This window comes from Salvelinus sp. IW2-2015, linkage group LG2 (genome assembly GCF_002910315.2).
Source record: "Salvelinus sp. IW2-2015 linkage group LG2, ASM291031v2, whole genome shotgun sequence".
Lineage (NCBI taxonomy): Eukaryota > Metazoa > Chordata > Actinopteri > Salmoniformes > Salmonidae > Salvelinus > Salvelinus sp. IW2-2015.
This window is the reverse complement of record NC_036839.1, coordinates 19,638,418-19,655,486: the sequence shown is the minus strand read 5'-3', so window position 1 is coordinate 19,655,486 and position 17,069 is coordinate 19,638,418. Positions and strand designations below refer to the sequence as shown.

The 17,069-nt window shown below is 41.8% G+C and overlaps 1 protein-coding gene across 1 annotated transcript; it reads left to right on the top strand.

Annotated features, from left to right (window-relative positions):
• Positions 1–230: 230 nt before the first annotated feature.
• On the top strand, positions 231–7,392 carry mmadhcb (metabolism of cobalamin associated Db). The gene is made up of 8 exons (XM_024005263.2): positions 231–398; positions 2,981–3,029; positions 3,144–3,294; positions 3,442–3,662; positions 3,791–3,899; positions 5,541–5,671; positions 6,537–6,623; positions 6,834–7,392. Exons 2-8 carry the CDS (start codon positions 3,021–3,023, stop codon positions 7,026–7,028), a joined length of 903 nt encoding a protein of 300 aa, XP_023861031.1. The 5' UTR covers positions 231–398; positions 2,981–3,020; the 3' UTR covers positions 7,029–7,392.
• The last annotated feature ends 9,677 nt before the right edge of the window (positions 7,393–17,069 follow it).

The following is a 17,069-nucleotide window of genomic DNA, read 5'->3' as shown; positions in this document are numbered from 1 at the left end:
AGCCACTAATTACAGTGCCACAAGAAACACTGACGAAAACTTTCACATTCATTTTTGTCTGAAACTCTCCTTAGAATTGCCTTTGCAGGGATCAATCTGTAGGTACATGCTGCCACTCATGGATAGGGATATAACGACATCTAGTGTGCAAACATGATTCTGCATTTTGATGTTATTTATTTTTTGCAACCTTGTTACGTCAAGCCATTTTGGTCGCTCGTAGGGTCCCGTCATTTACTCACGTAAGCGCGCATGTGCACAACGAAAGGTGAAGCAGATAGATGGRAGGCGAGCTAAAGTTAGGTCAAGGATAAACACAGATAAGACTTATACTTTTCAACGTATTGTATTGATTTATGTTTGCAAGAAGGGGATATTCTTCAACGAATTTATTTAAGGTAAATATATTACATTTATTGTCAGAGCCTAAACTAATATAAATCGGCTAACGTAGAGCTAGCTAGTACGTTAGCTGTGTTGTCTTGCACCTCATTAAATTTGGTTTTACTTTCGATATTCGGAGTTTTCTCGTCAATAGCTCTCAGACGGAGTCATAGGATGATGATAGGATATATCGAGAATCAGATGATGTTAGAGAGCACTTTCCTTAACAGAGAAGGAGGCATTATGCTGATTTCTGGCGCTCAGGTGGTTTAGGGACAGTCGTAAAAGTGCAATATTGGGGATTGAATGTAAACAAAATATACGTTTTTACATTCCCTTTCAGGAGGGTTAGACCTATATGCAGATTACACACTACATAGGGCCTCATTTTAATTACTTAGCTCTAACTACTAAGACCCATTTTTTAAAAGTATTTAACCTTTATTTAATTAGGCAAGTCAGTTAAAACCTCTTGGCGCACGGATCCCTTTAGCGGGATAATTGTCATCAACAACCGCTGAATTGCAGAGCGCCAAATTCCCCAAAAATTGCTACAAATATTTATATTCATGAAATCACAAGTTTAGCTTGTTGTTAATCCACCCGTCGTGTCAGATTTTGAAAATATGCTTTACAGCGAAAGCAATCCAAGCGTTTGTGTGAGTTTATCGATCACTAGACAAAACATTACGAACACCTAGCAGCAATGTAGATTGGTCACGAAAGTCAGAAAAGCAATAAAATGAATTGCTTACCTTTGATGATCTTCGGATGTTTGCACTCACGAGACTCCCAMTTACACAATAAATGTTCCTTTTGTTCGATAAAGATGATTTTTATATCCAAAAACCTCCATTTGGTTTGCGCGTTATGTTCAGTAATCCACAGGCTCGTGCCGGTCTTGAAGGGCAGACGAAAATTCCAAATAGTATCCGTAAAGTTCGTAGAAACATGTCAAACGTTTTTATAATCAATCTTCAGGTTGTTTTTAACATAAATAATCAATAATATTTCAACCGGAGGGTAAAGTAATTCAATACAAGACAGAAATAAAATGTCGAGCTACAACTTTCGCGCGCAAGAACTAATCAAGGACACTGATGAGCGAGATTTGATAAATCTCGCTCATTTTTCAGAATAAAAGCTTGAAACTATGTCTAAAGACTGTTCACAACCTGTGGAAGCCATTGGAATCTGGTTGARATCCCTTTAAATGGAGGATAGGCAGGCAATGGAACAGGGATTTTTCAAAATAAGAGGCACTTCCGTGTTGGATTTCCTCAGGTTTTCGCCTGCAAAATCAGTTCTGTTATACTCACAGACAATATTTTAACAGTTTTGGAAACTTTAGAGTGTTTTCTATCCTAATCTGTCAATTATATGTATATTCTAGCATCTGGGCCTGAGAAATAGGCCGTTTACATTGGGAACGTTATTTTTTCAAACGTAAACATTCTGCCTCCTAGCGTCAAGAAGTTAACATTTTAAAATGTAATTGTTCTGTGAATACCAGATTTGGCTGATCGCACTTTTAAGATGATCCCTTAGCAGCCAGCACATAAGTCACTTTTTGTAAACAAAACTGAGGGGAAAAAGGCTGTATTTTGTGCTCTATTGTTATCTGATTCCAGATATACCACCCGTCAATTGGCGCTCAGGTGGTTTAGGGACAGTCGTAGAGTTATTGATGAGCAAACTCCAAATATCAAACCAATTTTTAAAATTATTTTATTTAACCTTTATTTAACTAGGTAAGTCAGCTAAGAACAAATTCTTATTTACAATGACGGCCTATCGGGGAACACTGGGTTAACTGCTTTGTTCAGGGGCAGAACGACAGATTTTTACCTTGTCAGCTCTAACCACTAGGCTACCTGCCGTCCCTATGTAAACTGAAAATATATGTACTGCAGTTTAGCGAGCAGGGGTGTATTCATTAGTTGMATTCTGTTGCAAAACATTTGGGCTGTTGGGAAACGAAGGTGGAAGGAACCCTGTGGACTTCACTCCACTTTAGAGCATGGAAGAATGTATAATTTATAGTTGTGAAGCTTGTGCCAAACACTTCACAGACTATTCAGATTGGAATGGTCAGGAAACCATACAGTACTTACTGTCTTTGCCATAACATTAAAATGAACTACAAATTCCATTTAAGAACCCAACATCTTTTACGTCATGTTGCAAGAGCATTTGGAGTAAACGGTTTCTGTTGCAAAACATTTTGCAACAGAATCTGACCAATGAATACACCACAGCTCTCACTTTTTAGTTAGCTAACATTAGCTGGCTAGCTAGCTAACATTCCCTACAGTCCTGCTGTACCCTGTTATGTAATGTTGTGGCAGCTATGTCGTCTGAAATAGTTGTCAATGAGCACTAAGTGACGGTACTACGGGGTAAGGATATTCTGAATTGTGATTCAAATTATTTGTAGCCAGCAAGTTAGCCTGTTGACAGTCAACTGCTGTTTGTTTTGAGCTATTTAGCTTGATGATAATCAGTTTATGCACCTACTTTCAGTGTTTTGTGTCTAATGAGATTTATCTCAATGAGATTTATGCAGTTGGTTAATTTATTACTTTGTCTTTTGCAGTTTTGCAAGTGAATAACAGAAGAGGGAGAGGCCCAACAGGATGGCCAGTGTAAGTCTATTTGACAGAGACTTCCAGATTTGATCAGAATCCAACGTCACACACACACACTTAATGCTTGTGTCGTGTGTGTCCTGATGGGGATGTTCCTTCTCTGTTCCTCAGGTGCTCTGTAGCAGAGCCAGGCTGGTGACTTACCTGCCAGGGCTTCATGTACTGGTCCGGCGGATTGCTGGAACCAACCAGAGAACATTCTCTGGTGCTGGATCATCTGGCTCTGATGAGCCTTGTGTAGCAGTCACACCCCCTGACCTTGGTAAGTGCAGACCTCTAATCACAATGATGATACTGAAGTTGCCTGAATGTGAACGTCATATACCAACTGTCTGTTATTCAGAAGGTATGTGAATCAATTGGKTCAATAATTGGATCAACTTCTTGTTAAATTATGTCTCATTGTCAGGACCCAGGACAGTTTGGCCAGATGATAGTATGGGTCCGTTCGGGCCTCAGGACCAGCGCTTCCAACTGCCAGGTAACTCAGGCTTTGACTGCCACCTGGAAGGCACAGCAGAACAGAAGATTAAAGGCCCAGTCCACCGGACAGTTCCCGACGTGCTGACTGTTCCCTCCAGCAGCGAGAGGCATGAGTTCATCCTTGCCCAATTTGTCGGCGAGTTCCAAGTAAGTGTGGTTGGTTTCACTATTGACATACATTTCTTCTGGTGATAATGAAGCATATGCATATTATGCAGTGTAATATTCAGGGATGTTTGGTTTTCTGAGCAACGTTCCATGATTGTTTGTCTTAGGGGAAAGAGGCTGATCCCCCTGAACAAATAGTCAACCGAGCAGAACAGTACTTTGATAACTCCAATGTAGAGTGTGCGATACAGTCTTGCCCTGAGCTGCTGAAGAAAGGTACATATATGATTGTTTTCCTTTCACCAAACAGATATAGCCCTATGTGAGCAGTCTTACTTTCTGTAAAAATGCACAAAATACAGTGCATTCAGAAAGTATTCAGACCCATTCTGTTTTTCCACATATCCTCATTCTAAAATGTATTAAATGCATGTTTTTCCTCATCAATCTACACACAATACCCCATAATGACAAAGCAAAAACAGTTTTTATACATTTTTGAAAATTGATTAAAACGAATAAAAACAGAAATACCTTATTTACGTAAGTATTCAGACCCTTTGCTATGAGACTCGAAAGTGCTCCATTGATCATTCTTGAGATGTTTCTTCAACTTGATTGGAGTCCACCTGTGGTAAATTCAATTGATTGTAAATGTTTTGGAAAGGCACACACCTGACTATATAAGATCCCACAGTTGACAGTGTATGTCAGAGCAAAAACAAGCCATGAGGTCAAAGGAATTGTCCGTAGAGCTCCGAGATAGTATTTCATTAAGGCACAGATCTGTGGAAGGGTACCAAAAAATGTCGGCAGCGTTGAAGGTCCCCAAGAACAGTYGCCTCCATCATTCTTAAATTGAAGAAATTTGGAACCACCAAGACTCTTCCTAGAGCTGGCCTCCCGGCCAAACTGAGCAATTGGGGGAGAAGGGGCCTTAGTCAGGGAGGTGACCAAGAACCCGATGATCATTTTGACATCTTCCAGAAGGACAACCATCTCTGCAGCACTCCACCAAACAGGCCTTTATGGTAGAGTGGCCAGACCTCAATTAAAGGCACATGGCAGCCCGCTTGGAGTTTGCCAAAAGGCACCTAAAGGACTCTGACCATGAAAAACAAGATTGTCTGGTCTAATGATGCCAAGATTGAACTCTTTGGCCTGGCACCATCCCTACGCTGATCRATGGTGGTGACAGCATCATGCTTTGGGGATGCTTTCAGTGCCAGGGACTGGGAGACTAGTCAGGATCGAGGAAAAGATGAACGGAGCAAAGTACAGAGAGATCCTTGATGAAAACCTGCTCCAGAGCACTCAGGAATTCAGACTGGGGCGAAGGTTCACCTTCCAACAGGACAAAGACCCTAAGCACACAGCCAAGACAATGCAGGAGTGGCTTCGGGACAAGTRTCTGAATGTCCTTGAGTGGCCCAGCCAGAGCCCGAACTTGAACCCGATCAAACATCTCTGGAGAGACCTGAAAATACCTGTGCAGAGACGCTATCCATCCAACCTGACGGAGCTTGAGAGGATCTGCAGAGAATAATTTGATCAACCCCTAAAATACAGCTGTGCAAGATGTGGAAAAAGTCAAGGGGTCTGAATACTTTCCAAATGCACTGTAAAAGCAGACACTGATCATGCTACACACATTTTCTGGCACATTGTTATACTTTCAAACTTGTTGATATACTTTGTCTATGTGTTTATTTTTTCCACATCTTAAATGGGGAATGGATAGGGAAAAAGAGGTGAAAGTGTTTACCTCTTCYGTGTTTGTGAGATTGATGTTGAGATTCTACATGTATCCAGTAGAGGGGGCTCAAACACTAAAGGAATGTACATCAAGCATAATAACTCTTGGTGTGATGGTCATGTATAGTTTTTGACCATGCATGTCTCCCCATGTGTTTGCAGATTTTGAGTCAATGTTCCCTGAGGCCCCTAACAACGCCATGACGGTTGTCACGGTGACCCAGAAGACTCAGAACGACATGACAGCGTGGTGTGAGGAGGTGGACAAAGAGAGGGAGTTGATGCTAGACAAAGTGAGTTGGTGTCACAACACCGTGGGTAGTTTTACCCATAGCATATGAACAACATGAACTGTCTATCAGAACCACTGAGGAAATTTTTWTWTTTATTTTTTTACTGTCTGAAGTTGTAGGGAGTTATGAGTTGCTGGTGTATGGCAAACACATGTATATTTTAACCCAGTCTGTTTTCCTCTGAGAACTACATTTAAGGAATTGAAAGGATTCAACTGTACATAGTCTTTCAGACTCAATGCCTCTAAGTATTAGCAAGTACCTATTTGTAGCAAGTACTCTTTTGTTTATGATAATGTGGTTGTGCATTACATATTCCCAATCTCAGCATTACAATAGAAGACTTCTGTTAGTAGTCGTGTGTGTGTGTGTGCGTGTGCGTGTGCGTGTGCGTGTGTGTGTGTGTGTGTGAGGGCAGTGCGTTTTAGAGCAGGGCTTGTTTGTGACAATGTGCGTTATTCACCGTCTGGTTAACATGCCCTTGGTTGAGAATCGCTCTAATTGTGCCGCTGACCCCCTTGACTGCACTCATTTACTACACCCTGACACGCACCCTCCTCCCATCCCAGCAATAGGCTAGATCTCTACAACAGCACTTGTTGCGTGTTGCCATCTTTGATGGTGATATGATTACCAATAACAATGTGTTTGAACAGATGGTCTCTTTTGTATCTGAAAAAAATATATATACATATAGCAAGCAGGTCATGTAGGTTCCTCCACACGTTTGTAGTTAACAACACAATCAGAATGTTGGTCACTATTACARATGTTTGTATCAGTACAAAATTGGAATGCTTGAATGGAAAATCAAAATCAAATCAATTGTCGAAGGTAAATTTGTTGTTGCATTGTTCTGTTGCAGTTTGTTGCCGGTGCCAAGGAAATCTGTTATGCCCTGAGGACAGAAGGCTTCTGGGCTGACTTCATAGACCCATCCTCAGGCCTGGCAGTAAGAAGTGACTAAAATGGCTGCTTAAGGATTAGTACTATGCTACAGGAATAGATCTTTCTGTAATATTTTATGAACAGTACAGTTCGTGAGACAGGGATGGCAGTTGTGTGGTCTTCTTGACGATTTGAAATGGATTTATATTGTTCAACTTAAATCTTTCAAAACAAGCAGTATTCAGATCTTTTCCCATGTGTTTGTTTCCTCCAGTTCTTTGGGTCGTACACCAACAACACACTGTTTGAGACAGATGAGAGGTACCGTAACCTGGGCTTTAGCATCGAGGACCTGGGCTGCTGCAAAGTCATCCGCCACGCATTGTGGGGGACGCATGTTTTCGTGGGGACAGTTTTCACCAGCGCACCTCCCCATAGCCTTATCATGAAAAAGCTGCAAGGGAACTAAACCTGAATGATGGGAGAGTGTCTGGTATGTGGTTGCTATTAAACCTTGACGTGTCAAGGCTCTTTACACAGCCCTTAACTACTATTTGCTTTTTATTTGTACTTCACATTTGTATAGAAACCTTCAAAATAGTAGTATGGTACACCGATATTGTGAAATACCCACAACCATGATCCRTGACAGTTTTACCATTATAATATATTTATTTTCAGCATCTCTGTCTGTTCCTTTAGTGTATTGTGGTTGGCCTGATTGAAAAGGGTCTCTCTTGCGAAATAGATTTTATCTCAATGAGATTTATCTGTATAAATAAAAGTTACATTGAATGTGAAATAGAAGGTGGAGGAAAAATCCACTCAAATTGTCTTTGGGTATTTTTTTATTTTCGTGATGTGGTAAGTGACACTTTGCTTCTTCAAAGTCCAATATCTTGAACTTGACTGCTGACATATAAAACATTTTGGGACTGTATTAACAGTGGACAAAAAATATATATAGTTTGAGTGGATTTCCCCGTTAAGGGTGGCTTGACTCTGCCCAGATGAGATTTTCATAGTAGAATCAATCCTGCAGCTAGATAAGAAAAACATGGGGACCTGCTGCTGCCCTTGACTTGGGTTGATAAACCCCTATTTTTATCAAAAGGTAAGAATTGAGCTTTTCTGATGTCATGAGGTTAATCTCAAGAGCTCTTATTTGATCCGTGTTGCCTTCAGAATAGAGACCTCATGTCTTGTTCACAGGTCCTGAGATCCAGTTAACCATTGAATCCTTGAATATTGTACTTGTGACAGTAATCAATGCACTTGTCTAGAAGAGAGGGGCAGCACTTGTCTCTCTCTGTCACTTTACAAGATGAACTGTTTTTAAAAGGGTCTGTGATTCTTGTGGCAGCTTTTGTCCTGAGGTCCACACATTAAATGCAATAAAACACATCACCTTGTCAGTGGTCAGTTCTTTCTGGGAGAAGGGAAGCAGGGATTGTTGAAGTGACCTTCATATAAATGGATAAATCYGTGTTGTGAGGGGAGATATGAAATAAACATGTAAAAAAATTACATTTGAAATGATTTGACCTGATGACCCACATCTCTCCTTGACTGTAGCAGGCATGTGTTTGAACTTGATAAGCTAAAATGAGCATGTCTCAGTTCAGGCTATTGTATAGGGAGTCACCAGTGGTAGAAGTGAATGTCTCTGGGGTACTGTTTAACATGTATTMTATTATCCTCTACTGTGCCAGGTAAAGCTCAGCAGATGGGTCTCCTGTCACAGTATCTCAAATTAATTGTAGTTGTACCTTTTGGAAATTATGCTGATAGATTCTCTATCCTCATTCTTGGAGTACAAATGTTGTGCCAGAAAACCGAYCCCTACCAAACAGGCTATTCCACAAAATGCACTTGATCATCTTTTTAGGGATATTTACAAACACTCAACATGGGCGTGACACTGTAAGTAGGCCTAAGATGAGTGAACATGACCTAGTTCAACTGAATTCTCACACTTCCTCGACAATGATGAGGTCACACAGGGTTTAGAGTTCACCAGCTTCTCTTTACACTGAGCATGTAGATACATGGATGAGACCATTCATTCCTGCTCTACTTAGCCCTACTGCTGTACCTTTCCATGCATGCAGTGCTATAGTGCATATTTATTCAGTTTGTCCTGTAGAGACGGTGTCTTGGTGAAAAATATGGTACCTATCAGATAAAGACCCATAAAAGAAGCTCTAACATGTCTAATCATTTAAATATTTCCCACTCACTTTCCTCAGCAGCACTTTTAGATAAATGGTAGTAAAAAGAAGTTGTAAATCTGTTACACTGTAAGCTATTCTCTATGATGAGCTGGCAAGCAAGATCATATGGTAAGATTACCTCGACATCAAGTCAGTAACTGGGAAACACATATTTAGTACAGTTTACAATGTCCTTAGAGAGGGGTTAAATAGGACTAGTGCACTAATAGTGCCAAGGCATGCAAGAGTTGTTGAGACTGAATAAGAGGGCACTGCTCCAACCAGTGGTCTCTGTGGTATTTATCACAGCAGGGTACAAACTCTGTTGGCCAACACCCTGTGTTCTTATAAGACCGACAAGGTCAAGGGCTGCGGTGCTGTGACCTGGACATAATGTACTTGTCACATGGGTTAACACCATAGACTAGATTTCCTTTTGTTCTATAGTAAAATATATATATTGTTAAGGAACTGGGCATTTATAACAAAATCACTGTGTTTTATTTAACTCTTATTGTCTCCCAGATACAGTACTTAGTGATTTCACAAAGGGTTTGTTGTCTGGAAAGCTCAGGGGTGAATGTTCATAGAGTTTGTGTGTGTTGTACAATACGTTCAAACAGATGTTAATATAAACAGGCTCTGTGAACTGTACACAATGTACAGCCATCAAACAGCAAGGGGAATATTAGTGTCTAATAATGTAAGCAATAGAAAGATTCAAGACTAAACATTTAGAAAAGGCTGAGAAAATSTGTACAATGTAGGTTTATAAATCACTTTAAAGTCCCATATTTCCCAGCCAGTTTAATCTAACCAAATCAAACCATTCACTCCAAAGACAAGCACCATATGCATTGCATTACCACAAAGGTCAGGGAATAGTCACAATGTCTACTGAACTCAGATACTTATAAACCCCAGTATAGTGTGTTGTGTGACCTAATCGGGGTGGATGTGATTGTGTGTGTGAGATATGGTTCCAGAACAAGGGGCTTTACTAATCAGGCTATCCAGGCTAGACATCGTGGCAGGGGGGCTGCCTCAGCATCAAACAACGGTGCSTGTGACCGTCACGAGTGGAGAGAGACCAGACAACAGCCTGGAAGCATTGAGTCTGTCTGGAATCTGCTTGCATGTTGGAGGTATCATTTGAGCCTCTTTACATGTTTGGGATCTTGGGTCATGCCTCAGTGACCGCTGATTGACATGGCTCTCTATTGGCTCTAATTGGATCTGAATGAACAAGATGTTTTTCTGTGTTACATTTACATGGTCGCTACAGACAATTGTTGAAACTTCTGCAACAAAGAACCCTTTTGTTAGATTTTTCTCCTTGGAGAAAAGGGATGTCTATCCCAAATTATTGCATCTTCTGTGGATACAGACGATTTGTTTGTATATGCAATAGAAAAATATTGGAATGATATTGTTGATATTTCTTGGGACCCCTGCACCCTGGCTAATGCTTAAAATGCGGTAAACCAATTGGCTTAGAAACACACAGTCAACTTATTGTCTCTGTAACAGGTGTTACATCCTGGGTATAAAGCCACGCCTGGGTGTGGACACCAGACTCCACACAACTGTGAAAAGGATTACAGGAGAACATCCTAAAAAGTGCAGAAATGTTCTGGAACTGATTACTAGTACTAATTCCAGAATTATGGAAGTAACCATCACCTCATGGGCCGAGTTCTTGGGTTGGTTTATCTCAGATCAGCCAGTGAAGGGTTAACTGTTGAAGCAGGGCCCCATGCTGCTGACAGATAAGGCTGTACACAACAATTAGCTAACATCCCAGGCAGGCTGCAAGACAAAGATGTGGAGATGGCAGGCCAGCGTCAGACAGCAAACAAGTTAATCTAGTTGGACAATTCACATCACTCAACTAATAAAAAGTCTGTTGCTTTTGAAAGGTCTCAAACCAACGCCTCAGAGGTTTTTCTCTCACATTCTCATCCCTATGTAGGCCTACCCACTGTGGTTTGTGTCTGTCAGTCTAACAGATACGTCTAGGTTCAAATACATGTTTTTTCCACCTTCTGCTTCCAGCTCTAATGCTAGCCAAGGTTTTGCATGTCAACTTTTTTTTCTCTCCTTTTTTGTTGTTTTGAGGACTGCTGCTATTGTCTTGAAGGAATATTGCTAATTAAGTCTTTGATGTATAGTGAGTCAGTCAATATGTATTTACATTACCTTTCCCCACCACTGAGACTCACTCACTGTAACCAAGGGGTCAGTGTGAATATTATACATGTGGATGAGAACTGTATTGAAAGTTTTGGTCTCAGTTTCCTGTCTGAAGAATGGAGGTTGAGTTGTGAGTGATAAGAGGGCGTTATTATAATTTCCTAAAGTTTGACTCCCTCCTTGGAATTACTTTATTAAGGAAATATGAAAGACAGACAGACAGACAGACAGACAGACAGACAGACAGACAGACAGACAGACAGACAGACAGACAGACAGACAGACAGACAGACAGACAGACAGACCGACAGACCAGACAGCCGACAGCAGGCTGTCTGTCGGTCTTGATATGAGCTGATCTGAATTGCTCCTGTCGACAACAAGACTGATCTGAAACTGTAAATATGTGGGGGTTTAAGCACATGCTGGCAGAATTTATCACAATAATTAATATTGTAAGGGGGAAGTTAGCAGCATTAATATTTAATTAAGGTTGATATCTAGGTCAGACTGGTTACTTGTTAGTTTGCATAAAGAATGAATAATTAACATCAAACCTGACTCCAAAAGAAATGGTCCTTTCTTCAAGGAATTTCATTAATTCAATTCCGACATTCAATTGAAATGATCACAGAAATCTATAGCCTATTTAGGACACCATTAATCAACTCACGCAAACTAAAATTCAACACATGGGCTCTGTACACACAGATTGTACAACTGATCTACAATGTATTGGCACAACGGTTGTGATACAAAATATTTTTTCTGCACAAAAATAATGACACAAACATTGTGGAAATAACATAGGCTGTGTAACCATTTTTGTGTGGACAAACTCTATGTTGTATCAAAAACATATCAGTTGTATCCAGGGATTGGCACTGGTTCAAGGAACAGAACCGAAAACCGGGAAAATAACGCAATTTTTAGAGGAACAGAAACAGAACCAGGAACGAGCATGGGAACCGGTTAATAACATTCTTTTACATTCCAGGCATTTTTTTGGTGTCCCACAAAAAATGCAACAAAGTGCCTATGCAAAGTCCTCACTCTGTCACTCAGAAACGTATCCCAGTGCCTGCCAGCCAGCCTGCCTGCCAGCCTGCCTGCCTGCCAGCTGAAAATCTTCCAGTGTGTATGTAGGCTACCTGCCCCTTCCCCTCTGAAGTATAGTTTACTGTAGCCTACTGACATTATGATTCCGAAATTAGGGAGAAAGATGTTTTATTAGAAAAGAATGTATAAAAWTTTTAATTGCTATTTAAGGATACTAAAGTTATCACGTTTCATATTGGATTTGTTAACAACAATAAGACATGTTTTATTTAAATTCTGGTGCCGCTGTGCACACACAAGCTTGTTAGCTAGCTAGATAGCTAACTCTGGTCTAACGTTAAGCCAACTCTCTGAAGTTCAAAGACATTCAAAAGGACTTTTCACACTGCATTGTTCTTAGCCCCAGGCTATCTTATCCCTAGGCTAAGACTGGCCTTGGTCTAGTTTATCCTGTGTTCACACAAGCATTTGTTAACCCTGGGCTAAAGTGCGGTGTGAACGCGCCTAAAATTCCTTCATAGAAGCTGCTCCTCCGTAGGTATAATTATGTATGGGCCTAATTCAGATAATYCATGTCATAACAACAATATGCCCAGTGCTTCAAGCCAAGCCTCCTCCTACACCCTCTCTACCTCTCTCCCCACCCACAAAATTGTGACAAACAGGCGCCAAGGACCACTTGCAAAAACACACAGCATGCAGTCAGTCATAAGACATCAGAGCTTGCTGAATATATTGTTTCCAGTTTACTGAGTCAGGGTGAGTGCTCAGCCAGGTCAGGAGGATGTACCTGATTGCAGGGAGTGGGAAAGCTGTGTCACAAAGTCTGTCCACTTAAAACAACAATGGAGAACAAAACTATCCACAACACATCATTTCCTGTTTTATTAACTGTCTGAACTAGACTGCATTCATTCAAATTGTCCTGAATCCATTTTAAAATCTATACCGGTACCTCATCTGCATTATACTAATGTACAATAGCAGATCTTTCATTCACATCCCCAGAACCAGTAATCCTGTTCCAGGTTCCAAAACCCTAACCCTACGTCACGCCCACAGACGTTCATTTCTTCTCTGCAATGAGTCTGGATCTGAGTACCTCCCCAACCCTTCACCGAATGCAAACACATTCGGGCCGCCTGATTGGTCCAGAAACCGATGGGTTGGGCCAGAGCCAGAACACACGTGGGTAAAGCTACAGTTTGAAAATGTGTCACTGGCTTTGATACTCTGATTTGTTAGAGACGATCCAATCGACTAATGTTTTGTGCAACACCCCCCCCCGTGTCCCTCGTCACCACAAACGACTTCAATGATGGCAGTTTCAGACTAAAGTATGTAACGAACGATAGAGCAGCGGAAGAATTTAGTGTGAGTCGTCAGGCTACCTAACCCTAGCTTCATGGCCACATCGTAACTCTATCCTAACCCTAGCCTCAACCCTAACCCTAACCCCAGACCAAATTCCAGACAGAGACCTACTAGTGGTCCCAGTCAGACAAAGTGTAGCCAGTGATAGCAACCTGCTACTACCCTCAATCAGCCACATTGTAGCCAGAGCAGTCCCAGAGCTGACCAAGGCCAGGACTGGTGCTCTGTCTTTTCATTCACATCACCACAACCACGTAATCATGTTAGTCCTACACGCCAGGATTTTCATGAAATGGAGACACAGATTAGCACAGGGATTTGTAATGAACATGACTTTGTCTTGGGCAGACAAAAGCAAACACAACTTACACAACATACAGAAAGGGTGCTTCTGGGAAAGCTGCGGTGCGGGAGTCGTGGGTATAGACTAGAGTGCTTTGCTCCATGGGACATAGTTGGATCAGTAGAGCAAAGGTGTGTGTTGCCAAATGGGAGGAAAGGCATGAAAAGTAAATCTATTTTTGTGATTCCCTTCCATACCAACCAGTCTTCTCTTTTTCTTTTCTGAGAATCAGGTGTTGAAAGTTAGCTCTGTCCTTTCCCTTTACTGTAAAGGGGCCGGGGAACACCATCCGTCTTTCAGGCTAGCTCTTCAACAACTTGTCATGACTCAGAATCCCCATAACGCATCTAAAACAGTTACACCTCCTGGATCACCTCCAAACCAGAAACAACTTCCATAAATATATTGGGGTTTTGCACAACATGCTTCCTTATTGTCAGTGTCTTCCTCTGGAGAAGAGCTCACACTTACATCAATATCCACTGATTGTTTCCGCGGTTACGCCCAGCAACATCTATTGCTGTCCTCTTTTACCCTGTTCCCACGGTCATGTCTTCGTTTATAGAAGTTCTTCAAAACGGTCAATCTTTTGACATCTTATACTGGTAGCCTACACTACACTAATGCTTCCTATATGGTAAGTAGTATTCACAGGGACAAATCAGGGTGTTATATCTTTAGGGCCTGGGCTGTTCACTCATAATTCTAACATGCACCACATTCATTCTTTGATTTAAACATTTGATTAGCCAGACTTATGAAACAATTCAATGTTTTCATTTATKTTTTTATATGTTCCTTTTATCAGTTGTCTGATCTGTAACAGTGCTAGGGGCGTTACTACAGACCAGGGTTCATTGCCGGGCTGTGCCAAACCCGCCCGTGGCCAGGAGTCCTATAGGGCGGCGCACAATTGGCTCAGCGTCGTCCGGGTTAGAGGAGGGTTTGGCCGGGGGGGGGGGGGGGTTTCTTGGCTAATCACGCCCTAGCGACTCCTTGTGGCGGGCCGGGTGCCTGCAGGCTGACCCCATCGTCAGTTGAACAGTGTTTCCTCCAACACATTGGTGCGGCTGGCTTCCGGGTTAAGCTGGCGGGTGTTAAGGAGCACGGTTAGGCGTCATGTTTCAGAGGACGCATGACTCCATCTTCGCCTCTCCCGAGCCCGTTGAGGAGTTGCAGCGATGACACAAGATCGAAATTGGGGAGAAAATAAATAAGATGTCAGATTGAGCTGGTAATGACATCAATTATATAAATATGAGAAGGAGTTGGAGGAAACCCCGTGGTGACCTAGGAGCATGTCAATCACTGCTGGTGGTGTTTGCTTTAATAAATGTTTCTTGTAATGCAATGCGGTCCTCTGATGCTTCATGAGTAGACCACACACAGATCACACTTTTTTTCTATATAAAACTATGTCTGCAGAAAATCTAGCACACACTCACAAACGCACGCTCACACACGCATAGCAATTGTATCAAATGAACATTCATACAAGGTAGTATCCTTAAACTCTGTCCATTTTCAGAATCACAAGCACTGTGCCTAGCTCCACTATCACCCTCTTACCAGGTTATGCCATGTGTAGGCTACTTTATCAGTGACCATTACCAATGGCAACCACTTGTTTCAATGTACAGGAATCCACAGAGAGCCTATGCTGGGTTGTGTTCCCTGCAGTGAGAGGACTTGATGTGTTTGCAGATACTGTACCTCTTCCTTGAGAGTCCTCTGTAAGGGTAATTACAATCTCAGCCGGTCGAAGCTGAACAGGATATGCAGCCATGCCCTCATACAATGAGGGTCATTCTTCAAACCCTGCCTTCGCCAGCCAGGCATTCAACAACCAGGCCTGAAACTGCACTCAATCGCAATCACTAAAAACATGTTACGGCTCATCTGCAAAGTTAGCTTTGCTGGTGATGACAGGTTACTTTTTCGGTTTGAGCTATGTTTTGAGGATTGACATATTCTAGGTTTTTGCTGTTGTTGCACAACAGGCATCTTCAATCTAAGAGTTCAACCTCTCTGTGAAGGACACGTATATCTGAGTACTGAAACAAAAAGCCAAATAGAGAAACGCCTTTCCCACACACTCTCTCACAGGTCACCTTTAAATTACCACCCCACAGATCCTGAGGTAAAAGAGAGAGGCTAATCCCTTTGGATGAAAAGGATTGGAAATTACACTGTAGGGTCTAAAGCCTGAGAATGCTATTGCTGTTTTGGCTGCCCTGAGAGGAGAAGCCAAAAAGACAAAAAAGAACAATACATTTTTCTCCCACTGACTGCCATGGATTAGGTTGTTTCAAGATTTTTCCTATGAACCCAGCTACCACAGACGCCACTTCTGAGTGAAACCGAAAACCTTTACAACTACAACAAAGTCGACTTCATTTTCACTGCAGAGTCCATCTGTGACACAGAGCGGACAAACGGCCCAGGATATTAACCTCTGACCCTCCTAGAGTTCTATCCAACTGGGGTCATGTTCCCAATTTACGTCCCACTATGGGAGCGGTCTGAGGCCACTGGAACAAGACCATAAATTACCATGAAGGACATCACCCAGTCCAAACAGACTTTACTGTTGTATTGTATTTGGGAACTTGTTTAGACTGTTTTCTCAAGTGGATCAACATAATGGCCATTCCTCAAGCAGGGGGCATAAGCGCTGTCCAGACTGAAGGGTCGTTTGTTTGCTTTTCCACCCTTAAGTATTAGAACGGGGCATCATGGGCCCCTACAACAACTCTCCAAGGATGGCCTATCAGGAACCGCTGCTGATTCTACAGATGACACAGGTCTGCTCAGTTCAGATGAGTCATCCTCAGACGTCACCGCTGCTGAAAGGTCGACGGGTAGAAAAACACAGCAGATTTATAGGCGTCACGCTAGGGTTTGGGCTGCAGTTTCTGGAAACTCTGCAATCTGTGGAAAAAGTACGACTGGAAAACAGGGGAATAACGGTGAAATGTTTTTGTGGGACCTAAATAGTAATGGCATGCAGCAGCATTATAAAAAATGTAACATCTATCAAATGATCCTGACAAAGGAATCACCCACTGATTCCTACTATGGTGAGAGCGAAGCATTTAACTGTTTAACTTCAGTGAAATAACGTGCTGATTCTCTTGTCTGATAGTATAAACAAAAATGGGTATTCAGGCCTAGTTTGGTCAGACCATTGGTTGAATATGGTATCCAGCATCACAGTAGTATTTTTGAGTCACTCAAATAACATTTATCTCATACACCATTGGCTAAGTGGTCATGTCTTCATCTTTAATATGAAGTTACAAAGTCCTTCACATCTATATATACAATT

Excerpts from the sequence above, each read along its gene's own strand:
- mmadhcb (XM_024005263.2), top strand. Across the intron at positions 3,900-5,540 it reads CCCTGAGCTGCTGAAGAAAG|ATTTTGAGTCAATGTTCCCT; the intron begins GTACATATATGA and ends ATGTGTTTGCAG. Across the intron at positions 6,624-6,833 it reads ACCCATCCTCAGGCCTGGCA|TTCTTTGGGTCGTACACCAA; the intron begins GTAAGAAGTGAC and ends TGTTTCCTCCAG.